Raw genomic sequence first — 12,871 nt, forward strand, 5'->3', positions numbered from 1 at the left:
GTTACAATATTTCTTCTGCAGAGTACGCCCAAATGATTCTTCCCAATACGGATTCATTTTTTTGTTTCTGTATACCCCCCCCCCCCGGGTTCTTATTTGCCCTTGTTTTCATTGGTTTCAGACACTTTTTGGGCTTTCATATTCGAAACCCTCAGGATAGGTCAAAAAGATACAGCGGGCTAGCTGACAACTTGCTTTTTAATCAAGGGTATAGCGGATTCAATCGTGTTTAGTAGTGGTTTCCAGATTTAACTGATTTTATGAAGGTGGAATGTAATTTGTTCATAAGCAATATCAGAATAAATACGTATATTTGTTTACCCATAACAGTATCACTGCTATATGCAATAGACTAAAATGATACACAATGTGTCAAGGCAGAAGCAAAAATTAAACAATGGAATGTGACCATATTGAATGTTTTAATACACTTGAAATGTCAACACAATATATTACATACAGGTTTTAAAAGCTGAGAACCTGTGTAAGAACAAGCATTAAGTGTAAGTGTCAGCCACCACTGTGGCCTAGGCAGGTGGACAATGAGTGATCTACATGATAGATAACAGTGCTGTCCTAAGTATTGTCAGAGATTACGGTGTGGCCACTAGGGTTGCAACAGTTAATCGCACTAATCGATTAAATCAATCGTAAAAAACATGATTTTAATAAAATAATGGATTTTCAAAAATACCAAAAATAGCAGATGTACCAGCTCTCAGTCAGTTGTGAGCTGGTAGATCGGCAATTCTCTATTTTTACGTGACACTCAGACTGTTGTACAACGAAGTATAAAATAGGGCTTCAGTGGTTAATCAGACTAATCGATTTAGTCAATTATTTAAAAAAAAAACTATTAGAATTTAATTTAAATGTTTTAAATATAGATAAATGTAAAAAACACGCTTCTTGATTATTCGATTAATCAGAAAAGTAATCAAACGAATGATAGCTATGGAAATAATCGATAGTTGCAGCTATCTAGTGGCCACACTGAACGTCACAGAATGGTCACAAATGTGGCTGTTGCCCCATCGCAGTTTGGTTTAGAATTCTAGTGTAGCCTATTCAAAACACAGCAACATTGATAGCAGCAAAAATACACTTTTAGCTATCTTTTTAGACATTTTCTGCTTTAATGTCATTAGGTAGGAGAGTGCAGAGAGACAGGACCCAGAGCGTGGAGAGAGGGAAAAGACATTCAACATGTTACATCGGCAGGAATTGAATAGGAGACGGTGCAACCACAAGGACGACGCAGCACTACCCATTTCCCCAACAGTGCGCCCCAACATTTTTGCTGTTTAACCACTGATTTATATTTCGTCATGCAACAGTGTCTCATTGCGAAAGCAGACAACCTACAAGGTCACAATACGTCGCACCACAACATGTTGTAAGCTTGTAGATCAGGTGTTTTTGCATGCGACACAGGCATAGGCTATTTTATATTCATTGTTTTGCCTATAAATAGGAACACCATGGTTGATCAAATCAAATCAGACTCCTGTCTTTTCTCACATGTCTCTGAACTGTCTGCCCTTGGTTTCCTATCTCTCTACACACCATCATATCTGAAATAAAGCGCAATAAATGCCATACAGAAGAAAAGGCCAGACAACAGATCATTGGGGCCTCACCCTTAAAGTCTATAATAGGAAAAAGCCATCCTCATTCCCAGTTTCATCTCAATCTCACGAGGAGATGATGCCTGGGAAAGAACTACTGCCTGAAGTAGTCTCGCATAGATGATCAGAGATCTCCACCTACCGATACATCTGGGGACATCTAAATTCAATGTAGGGGTTTAAAAAATAACGTTAGTCACAACAGACGAACGTTCAATGAAAATAGGAAACGTTGTGAGCTTGTAGATCGGCTATTTTTCGGCAAAGACATGGCCCTGAACTGAAAAAGAAATAGCAAATGGAGGAACTTTTTTTCCCCTCTCAGTCTCGTCGCTGTTCTAACTCCTACATTTTTTACGAGTTTAGGGAGGGAAAAGCATCCCCAGGATAAATCACAAACACACACAAAAAATGCTTGTGTATGTGCACAACACACATACACACACCTGGAAAGAATGCATGGAGTTCCAGCTGGTTTTGTCACTGCTCTTATAATGTCAAAGGGGAGGAGTACACACATCTCCCATTCCTCCGTTCACCCGTTCCTTGCGTTCATCCTACTCTCTCAAGATTTTTGTTCTTCTCAAACACTGTCAGACAGATGTTTGTTTGTAATTCTTGGTGTCCAGAACCTTCCTTCCACACATGGCGCAGATCCCTGGAACGATAGGTAGGGTAGCAAGAACAGCAGCAAAGTCAGAGAGAGAATATGGCAATGTCTACAATGCATACAAGCAAAGTTTTATTTTTGACTAATCTCTTTTTCACCCTGCACACAACAGTAGCCTCTCTGTAGACATAACAACCTCTATTATATATCAAAAGAATTCCCCCTTCCCAGAGACTAGTAACCACATAAACGTAGGCATTTAGTGTCATCTTTATGTCCTTGATTGATTGATTGAATATGTCATTTCTGCGGTAGTATGTTAATTAAATAACTAAACGTAATGCTTGGCAAAGAAGCCAGGTCTCCTGCATTCCCCTTCGTGTCCTTCAACTTCCTGGTGCAATCTGGTTGTTGTTCACCCTTGGCCTTATTATATTTTCCTGACAACCTGGATAATATAGAATCAAGACACCACTTGGTATTGCCCAGTATTTATTGTTTTGAGTACAGCTTGGCTCTAGAGCACAAGCTCCCCTGTTATCTTTGTGTATATTATATATATTTACAATAACAAAAATAAACAAACTATTTGCCAAAAGCCTGAGGGAACAAGTGTCTCTTGTAATAAACTATCTTAGAATACAAAGTGTCTCCATTTCTGTTTGCCTCAACACTCTGATTGATCCATAATTCATCAACAACACCCACACCTATTGTAGATCAGCTATTTTTGCCGAATGTACGCCCCAGGAAAAGGGACGCCAAGGTTCAAGTGGTTAATCAATACATTAATAAAGTGTTTACCTTTCTTATAAGCACAGCCCTGGCAGTAGTGTGAGCCAGACTGGTGCACAGAGCTCTTACAGATCCTGCAGATGGCAAAACCAGTCTTGCTGTAAGGGTCAAACCTGAGGGGGACAAAATGCAGGGTCACTCGGAAACATTCCCAATTAGCGCACAGGTTTGATAATGATACTGCAGTGTATGAATGTATTCATTATGTTACATGCATTTTTAAATGTTGTTCTGGCACTGGTCATGAAAATGGACATTGACGTATCTCATCTGAACCTGCAGGCCTGCATCCTTTTTGTATTATGAGGAAAGCTGGGGATCAGGAGGTTCAATGCCAACTTGTGTTTAATCACTCACCTCCAAATTATGCATATCTAGTTTGCATATTTCTCTCAAGCTGGGCCAGGAAAGGTATGGGCAAACATGTTGTGCATCTACAAAGCAAAACATTGTTTACAGTCTCTAACCCTAAGCGTCAAATAAAAGACAAATGGCCTCATTCACAATCCGTTTCTCAAATTGTTCTTACTTTCATTCTTATGAGAACAGTCTACAAATGTCGGATTTGTGATGAAACATGCCTGTTGTTTCATAGGAAACCTGTGGTTTGCCTGTGATTTGCATACTTGTTAAGTCACCCTGTCAACACTGTAAAAGTCATGCAGACAGACATACAGGTTAAATACAAAATAAACCATGGCAGAAAGCTTTTCATGCTGAGAGACGGAAGTTTCATTGTTGTGCATGGCAGAGAGAAAAAATAAACTTCATTTAGTGGAGTGACAGGATATAAATGGCCTGAAAAATGAATCATGTGTGTGTGTGTGTGTGTGTGTGTGTGTGTGTGTGTGTGTGTGTGTGTGTGTGTGTGTGTGTGTGTGTGTGTGTGTGTGTGTGTGTGTGTGTGTGAGATACCATATATTTCAAGTGGCATTTTTGTCAGGTGTGTACAACTACAGCAGTGTTCATAAGCACAGCCAACAGCCTTTCAACAGCCCTATACATCTGCTGCTATAATCACGCACCTACAGTGGGGCAAAAAAGTATTTAGTCAGCCACCATTGTGCAAGTTCTCCCACTTAAAAAGATGAGAGAGGCCTGTAATTTTCATCATAGTTATACATCAACTATGAGAGACAAAATTAGGGAAAAAAGTTCATCTCAATACTTTGTTATATACCCTTTGTTGGCAATGACAGAGGTCAAACGTTTTCTGTAAGTCTTCACAAGGTTACCACACACTGTTGCTGGTATGTTGGCCCATTCCTCCATGCAGATCTCCTCTAGAGCAGTGATGTTTCGGGGCTGCCGCTAGGCAACACAGACTTTCAACTCCCTCCAAAGATTTTCTATGGGGTTGAGATCTGGGGACTGGCTAGGCCACTCCAGGACCTTGAAAGCTTCTTACGAAGCCACTCCTTCGTTGCCCGGGCGGTGTGTTTGGGATCATGGTCATGCTGAAAGACCTAGCCACGTTTCATCTTCAATGCCCTTGCTGATGGAAGGAGGTTTTCACTCAAAATCTCACGATACATGGCCCCATTCATTATTCCCTTTACACGGATCAGTCGTCCTGGTCCCTTTGCAGAAAAACAGCCCCAAAGCATTATGTTTCCACCCCCATGCTTCACAGTAGGTATGGTGTTCTTTGGTTGCAACTCAGCATTCTATCTCCTCCAAACACGAGAAGTTGAGTTTCTACCAAAAAGTTCTATTTTGGTTTCATCTGACCGTATGACATTCTCCCAATCCTCTTCTGGATCATCCAAATGCTCTCTAGCAAACCTCAGACGGGCCTGGACATCTACTGGCTTAAGCAGGGGGACACGTCTGGCACTACAGGATTTGAGACCCTGGCGGCGTAGTGTGTTACTGATGGTAGCCTTTGTTACTTTGGTCCCAGCTCTCTGCAGGTCATTCACTAAGTCCCCCCGTGTGGTTCTGGGATTTTTGCTCACCGTTCTTTAAAAAAAAAAAAAATTGATCCTACGGGGTGAGATCTTGCGTGGAGGAATGGGCCAACATACCAGCAACAGTGCGTTGTAACCTTGTGAAGACCTACAGAAAACATTTGACCTCTGTCATTGCCAACAAAGGGTATATAACAAAGTTGCCCCACTGTATATCTTATCTCAGGTACTTGTGTAAATATGTAGATAACATGTTTTCTTTTTTTCTATGGAAATAACAGTATGCACGAAAAAAAATGTCACCCACTTTTTGGTCTATGAAAACAAGCCACACACACACACACACACACACACACACACACACACACACACACACACACACACACACACACACACACACACACACACACACACACACACACACACACACACACACACACACACACACACACACACACACACACACACACACACACACACACACACACACACACACGTAATATCATAGCCATTCTAAGGCTATCCCTCCCAGAACATGTGTTCTTTCTTGGTATACAAATGAGACAGCAACGTGTCAGTCAGTATGTCTGTTCTCCTCACCTGGCTTTCTTGGATGTCAGCATCTTGTTCTCATTTATCTTCCGTCCACCACCCTCTATTTAGATACATGCAGAAAACACAGCATGATATAAGCTATTATGTAACAATCCTTTGAACAATCCGATCTACAAGCTTTGTAGATTGGCTATTTTCAAATGGCCGAAATGTAAATAGGGCTGAAGTGGTTAATAATGTATGTTTTGTAATAATAATCAAAATCTGAGTAACTAGTAACTAACGTTTTCAAATTGCCCTTAACGGTAGGGTAAGTGATTTTCTTTGGTTAAAATAAGTGTTAAATAGCTCTATATTCTGATAGTAATCATTGCTATAGAGTGTTTGTTCAGTAACAGGAGTCTCCGTGTCTCTCCAGCTCTTTATTAAACAGAAAATGCATTTACGTTTCAGTTTAATTTCCAATTTTATCCAATCAGGATAGAGAACTCAATCAGGATATAGATTAAACAAGTGAAATTGGAAGTGATGACACTAAGAAATGAGCAGGCAAAATTGGAACTGGAACACTATAAAAATGAAGCTTAAAAATGGGTACTTTCTCCTGATTGGCTGAGATTTTGACACCTACCGGAAAATATATTTTCTGTTTATTAAAGAGCTGGAGAGACATGGAGACTCCTGTTACTGAACAAACACTCTATAGCAATGATTACGATCAGAATATAGTGCTTTAACATTTTAACAAAATACTTTTTGTTTTAACCAAAAAATATCACTTACCCTACCTTTAAGTACATGCACTTGGGTAAATGTACTTAGTTACTTAACACCACTGCACAGACATGAATGTGTATTATAAATATAACGACTATTCCACCTTCATCTCAAACCAAGGTGGATTTATTTACAAACCTGTGGTGTTTCTGGCTCCATCCTTCCAGGTATCAGGGGTGATGACTTTACCAAGCTTCTTCTCACCTGGAAAAACAAAGAAATAGCAGAACGTTTACATTAACAGAGCAGCCCTGAGAGCATAGTTTACATGTTAGATATATCAATATGATGTCTAAAGCAGTGGTTCTCAAACTTTTTCATGTCAAGGACCCCCAAATTGACACTTATTACCCCACAGACCCCCATTTGAAAAGATGCCAGGGACCCCCATATGAGAAGATTTTTACGGCTCTAGCAGTGACTCTCAACCATTTTAATTTCAAGGACCCCCAGTTTAACATGCATTAGGCTACGGACCCCCATTTAATGGCATTTATACCTCTGGGACCCCAATTCATATTGTAAAATCAATGTTAATTTAACTCTGAGAGTATACAAATGTATTACATTTGTATACTCTCAGAGTTACAGACCCATAAGGGTCCATTTGGTTCCATTTGTACACTCTCAGAGTTACAGACCCATAAGGGTCCATTTGGTTCCTATCCATCATTTAGCTGGGGACCCCCTCAAGGACCCCACTTTGAGAACCACTGGTCTAAAGCATGTTGTTTATCTTTATGTATGTAGTTATGTAGTAGTAGTTATATTCTAGCAGCAGCCACAGCCTCCTCTAACGTTAGTTAGTAAACTACGCAGATCAACATAAACACAGTGAAGTAAAAGCAACTATCTTACATTTTTCGCAAACCATGTTTGTATTTGTCTTCGTTTTTCTCCAGCCTTTGTGTTTGGTTGTTTAGCGAAAACACTAGAACGTTAAAGCCACTGGTTTAACAATGTTGTAAACTTCCGGTAGCATCCCTCTTCCGCTTCCTTTCCGAACAAATCCTCCTCACTACAGTGATTGGTCAGTTTAGTCCAGAAACTCTGACATCTGATTGGACGGCACCACAGTCTGTCAGCGTAATTCTTGGTGTTGCACGGAAATTAGTGACCTATCAGAATTTGTGTCTAGTCTAGAGAGCTATGGTAGCGACGTAAGGCTGTTAAGTTGACGTCCTTTCCTTCAAATAATATCGTTAAATCAATATTAAATTAAATACCTTATGTATCTAATATATTACCAACATATATATATATATTAGATAAACTCCCATAATTGTTGTTTTATGGCCACTGCATCAAATCAGTGAATAGGATTTTTTGTATAAGTCAAAAGAGAAATTAAATCTTTTCAGCCATTTTTATAACGTGACATATTATCACAACTACTGACTTTAACAACAATAAACATCCCCAATCCCAACAACGACGTGACATAATAATCAGTCGCAAAAAGGTCACTAATTTCAGTGTAACACAGCAGATTCCGGTTTAGTCTCAGAGCTTTGATTAATGATTGATTAATTGATTGAATACTTTATCAACAGTTTGCAAAGACAAGCACAGGTAAGTACAGTTCAATACAAGGTCTGTTATTAAAACTACTTTAAATTCGCACCTCAACAAAGTTTTCAAAGGCTCCCGACTCACACCTAGCGAATTAACATAAGAATATCAATTGTCCATTGTGTGACAATTGCAGTGTAGGTGTTAAGCGACGTGCACGTCACGTCATTGAAATAGAGTGCAAGAACATACCAAATGAGCATTGCATGCCTGATAATTACAACAAGGTTCCATAGTGTATACAGTGGTTATCACGTCTGCTTATATGGTGCGTGTGTGTGTGTGTGTGTGTGTGTGTGTGTGTGTGTGTGTGTGTGTGTGTGTGTGTGTGTGTGTGTAGCAGAGAACTATAGTACTCAATCTGCTTTATTAATACTGCAATGTAGAAATACTCTGTTACAAGTAAAAGTACGGTATTGCAAATTTACTTGAGTAAAAGTACAAAAGTATTGGTATCAAAATGTACTTAAAGTACCAAAAGTAGAAAGTATACTCATTATGCAGAATGTCCCATATCAGATATCACATGTTTTCAAATGTATAAAATGTATTAAAAAGAACTTTTGAAAATAGCAGCATAGATCTATTTTTAAATGGTGAAGTGGGTAATGTATGTTTTGTAATTGTTGTAATAACAATCAAAAGAAACTGGTAACTAAAGTTTTCAAATAATTGCAGTGGAGTAAAAGTACCATATTTGCCTCTGAGATGTAGTCAAGTAAAAAAACAAATTGGAAATACTCCAGTAAAGTAAAAATGCCTAAAAAAGTACAGTGCTTGAGTAAATGTACTTACTTACTTTACACCACTGCTTATTGATCTGTATCAGTGATTCTCAAACATTTTCGCCAAATGGATATATATATGTCCATGGATCTGAAAATATTTTGTGCCAGTGCCCCCTAAAGAGAAGATAATTTTATGTTGTGTTAAAAATTGCAAACACATTCCAACTTTTCCCACAATGCAACATTTTACCAAAGTTTTCGAAAATAGCCAGTTTAAAATAGGGTTAAAGTGGTTGAACTGAATGTGATGCATGATGCTATATTAGCTCATTTAGCTGGGGACCCCCTGGAATCCCCTCAGGGTCCCTGGACCCCACTTTGAGAACCACTGGTCTAGTACAGCAATGTGTAAACAGCTGATCTACTGTATATGCTGCCACAAAGACTGCACTGTGAAATCCTGTGTACACTCCTGCAATATATAACTTATATTAATGAATAAAACATTTTAACCAATCTGTATGGTATGGAATAGAGTATGTTAATTATATAATCTATTTGGAGGTCGTCTCCCTACTCTAGGAATTTAGATCCTGGTGTCAGTACAGTAGGACACCTGGTTGACAGGTACATCCTGAAGGTCTTAAAGGAGTTCATCCAAATAATGACTTATTTTCTATCAATTACACACCACATGAGCACTGAATTCATAGTTTGTGTCGCATTCCTAAGCCAATAGTTTGATTACAGCGGAAAGATGCTAATGTATCCGGTAGGAGACTCAAAGTAGACTCTTTTGAGTCTCCTACCGGAAATACACGCAGTCACCAAATTGTGTCAGAAACAAACAATCTCCATGAATTCAATGCTTCATGGGGTGTGTGATTGATAGAAAATCATTTTTTGGGTTAACTATTCCTTTAAGTGCAATATCTCCCCTGGCAAAGCTATAGTGGGTTCCTACAGAGCCGGAGACTGCCGTTTCAGGCAGGTTGGGGGTTAACCGAGTGCAGCTTTTAACAGAACTTTACTGTGCAAGATATTAAAAAAACTACATTTTCAACAGGAATGAATTAAGCATTGCTGTTAGTGATGAATATATCAGGATGCTTTATGAATACGTTATAAGTGTAAACCCACATCACTCTCACAGTGAGGTGATGACCCCGGCATGGGGCCTTTCTGTGTAGTTTGCCCGTTCTCCCTCCCTGTGTTTGTATAAGTTTCCTTGAGGAACACTGGTTTCCTACAACACGTATGCTAGGTACAGACTCCTGCAGTTGCCCTACTGGCATTACTTTGTAATGGAAAAACATTTTTACATTCTGGTTAAGGTGTCATACACCATTTTCAATATAGCCTTATTGTCTTGGCATGGCCAGACTAATATCACTGAATAGATTTTAAATATATAAATACTAATCTGCAAGAGCACTTTTTTTTTCAATGGCAGAGTCGTCTGGAACCAAGCTAGCCTTATTGTGGTTAAAATGACACACATCTGAATGACATGTGTAGGATTGCCCATTACCAAAAACATGAAACATGGTTGGTCTATTGACTTTATTTATTTAAGAAAACATGATCTTTCGCCAATAATAATAATAATACATACATAATATTTAAAACAATGGACACAACATGCCATCACTGCAGTATCGTCATCAGGATTAACAGAATGGCCCAGAAACATGGTGCTTAATGTTGTCCTCTCCAGTCAGCCTTTTCCTCCGTCAACTTTCGCAGTTCTGAAAGAAAGAAAACGCAATTAATCATGAATATATAATACTATTGACATTCAAACATTTACATATGGAGAAGAATTAAAATACCTGGAAAATGCATTTTAAGGTAAACATACTGCTTTGTACATCAAACAGTGAAAATAGGAGATCTATAGGCTCTAAATCGTAACTATGGCTGCAACTATCGATTATTTTCTTCACGATTATTCTATCATTACTTTTTTGATTAATCAAAAAGTGTGTTTTTGAAAATATATATAGTTAACATTTTCCTGTTGCCATATTTGGTAACTTTTTTTAAAGCAATAATTCACTCCAGGACAATCCCCTTATATATTAGCTGTGATGTAATGACAATATACTGTACCATGGCCGGTCATGAGTTAGAATTATCTTAAATGAAATCATGCCATTCTTCTATGTCAGAGGTTGGCATACATTTTACTAGATACTACTGTACTCAAAACACTTAACTGCCATATCATTTATGGTGAGACATCAGGACAAAGAACACAGAATAACCAGTCAAACTGGTCTTGTGCTGAGGGTGGCAAAACCGATTTCTAATATTAACTCGTTAATTTAATTAACCCTTTATGACCACGGCCTCAGACCCCTCAGGGCTCTGAGACTTTAAAACCAATTACCTGTGAATATTATGGAAACAAACTGACTATACTCTTAATTACAATAAACCATACCCTCTTGTAGACGTCCGTTTTTTTGTTGACATGCGACCAGTTGCTGTTGACATGCGATCAATTGCTGTTGACAGTCTACCAGCTTTGTCTGTGTTTGGGCACAGTTGGCACAGCCTGCAAAAACATTCACATTATAAAACTTGGATGAATCCCCTGTTTGAAAGATTTGACTAGATGTGAACAACAAAACGAGAGGTCTGTGTGAAAGTATGAATATGGATGTTGGGGTTAAGCTCACATGGTCCACAAGAATAAACAATGATATAATGGCTGTTTTGTGTGCAAACTTCAAGATAGCTTTAATAGAAGCACTAAGATGCTTGAGGCATGAGGCGGAAGGGTGTTCAATGCCATAACTAAACCTTTAAACACAAACACTTTCACTTACCTATCTTTATCCTTTTTGCTCCTGCCGAAGCCTCCCTACTGGTCAATATGGGCTTCTTAGAATGATTAGGTGCTCGGCCAGTCCTCACTGCAGGGGCAGTAGTGGCTGTGTGTGTTTGAACTGAAGACAGAAAAAAGCAAATTACATACACTCTACTGGATAGAGATAGAGATGACAACACTTATTTAAGTGTGTGTGTCTATCCCAGGGGTAACTTGGGAAGCGTCTCGGCATGCGTGTCTCATATGACCCAGCAGAAGCAATTTGTTCGGACCAACAGTTTCAGAGAACCAAAAAAAATGAAATCGAAAGTCGTCAAGTGGCAGGAATGTTTGGATAAATGAATGTCATCTGCGTGAGATTAGTTTGAATTGAGGACGACACAATAATGATATTCTGTGAATTTGTAAGTGTGAACCTTTGGATTAGCCCCCAAATGTGTGCACCAACTTGCTCTAAGGGCATGTACAGTATTTAAAACTGTAGCTAGATGCAATTATACAACAGTGTGCATTACAGTATTGTTCTATTGTAAAAGCAACAACATAAGACAGGAAATGTGTGTACCTGTGGTTCCAGTGGATGTATTTGCTGCCATTGCCCTTTTCAAAGGAGGTCTGAGAGGTGCCATATCTGAAGGTAGTCCACATGGTCTCCTTAAACCGGCACCAGGAATCTTGGACCGTGCAGACACAACTGGAAAGATGTTGTAATATAGATGGATCATTTGACTGAGGCTGCGTCTGATTTTTTGGCATGTCAAATTAGTATGAGACTTTTTACATGTTTGAAAGCTTAGTAGCTATTCAAAAGGACATGAAATGCAAACTAAATTTGGATAATACTGTAATGAATATTATAGTATGCAATACTGGCACTAGACTGGTATGACTGTCCCACAATGCAATGTGGTACTTGACTAACATACCAAAATTCAGCTCAAATACACTAAAGTAAGCAATTAAACACATTTCTTTGTTAAAACCGAGGACGTGTCAAACTAGAAACAGTGCTCCTCGGAGCACAGGTCTCCACCAGGTCAGGTAGGTTATAGTGGGCCAGCAATGTTTGGAATTCCCCAATCGGAATAGGAAAAATGGGACTGATCCGTCTTGATCACATGACTATAATTTGTACCAATTTACGTGATATTTGGATAAAATCTGGAGTAATATAAACCCCCCCCCACACTCCCTATTTGTTTTTAGCGGTGCCAACCGCTCTAAGCTTGACTTTGTCCGTATGTCCGTGTGTCCGGATGAGCACGGCCGTGTGTCCGGATGAGCACGGCAAAGAAGCAAACAGCTATAACTTCAGTTTGCAGCATGCCACCAAGTCCAAATTTGGTATGTGGACTTACACCACCAATAGGCACGAGCATGAATTGATGAAGTTATCAAAGAGGGGTCCAGGGACCCCCAGCGCCCGTATGAGCACGGGATTTTAAACAGCTATAACTCCA

At 39.1% G+C, this 12,871-nt stretch overlaps 1 protein-coding gene across 1 annotated transcript; it reads right to left on the reverse strand.

The window, feature by feature from the left end:
* Nucleotides 1–409: 409 nt before the first annotated feature.
* Nucleotides 410–7,268, reverse strand: cript (cysteine-rich PDZ-binding protein). The gene is made up of 5 exons (XM_084078093.1): nucleotides 7,134–7,268; nucleotides 6,414–6,479; nucleotides 5,544–5,598; nucleotides 3,043–3,146; nucleotides 410–2,286 (listed from the first exon to the last, which is right to left on the reverse strand). The coding sequence occupies exons 1-5, from the start codon at nucleotides 7,147–7,149 to the stop codon at nucleotides 2,222–2,224; spliced, it is 306 nt and encodes a 101-aa protein (XP_083934219.1). The 5' UTR covers nucleotides 7,150–7,268; the 3' UTR covers nucleotides 410–2,221.
* Between the last annotated feature and the right edge of the window lie 5,603 nt (nucleotides 7,269–12,871).

The sequence above is a fragment of the Gymnoscopelus microlampas genome (assembly GCF_963454915.1).
Source record: "Gymnoscopelus microlampas genome assembly, chromosome: 14".
Classification (NCBI taxonomy): domain Eukaryota; kingdom Metazoa; phylum Chordata; class Actinopteri; order Myctophiformes; family Myctophidae; genus Gymnoscopelus; species Gymnoscopelus microlampas.

What these genes read in the sequence shown, in the direction of transcription:
- cript (XM_084078093.1), bottom strand. An exon ending in TGGAGCCAGAAACACCACAG is followed by an intron (nt 5,599 to 6,413) that starts GTTTGTAAATAA and finishes GTATCTAAATAG; the next exon opens with AGGGTGGTGGACGGAAGATA. An exon ending in GGGCTGTGCTTATAAGAAAG is followed by an intron (nt 2,287 to 3,042) that starts GTAAACACTTTA and finishes CTATCGTTCCAG; the next exon opens with GGATCTGCGCCATGTGTGGA.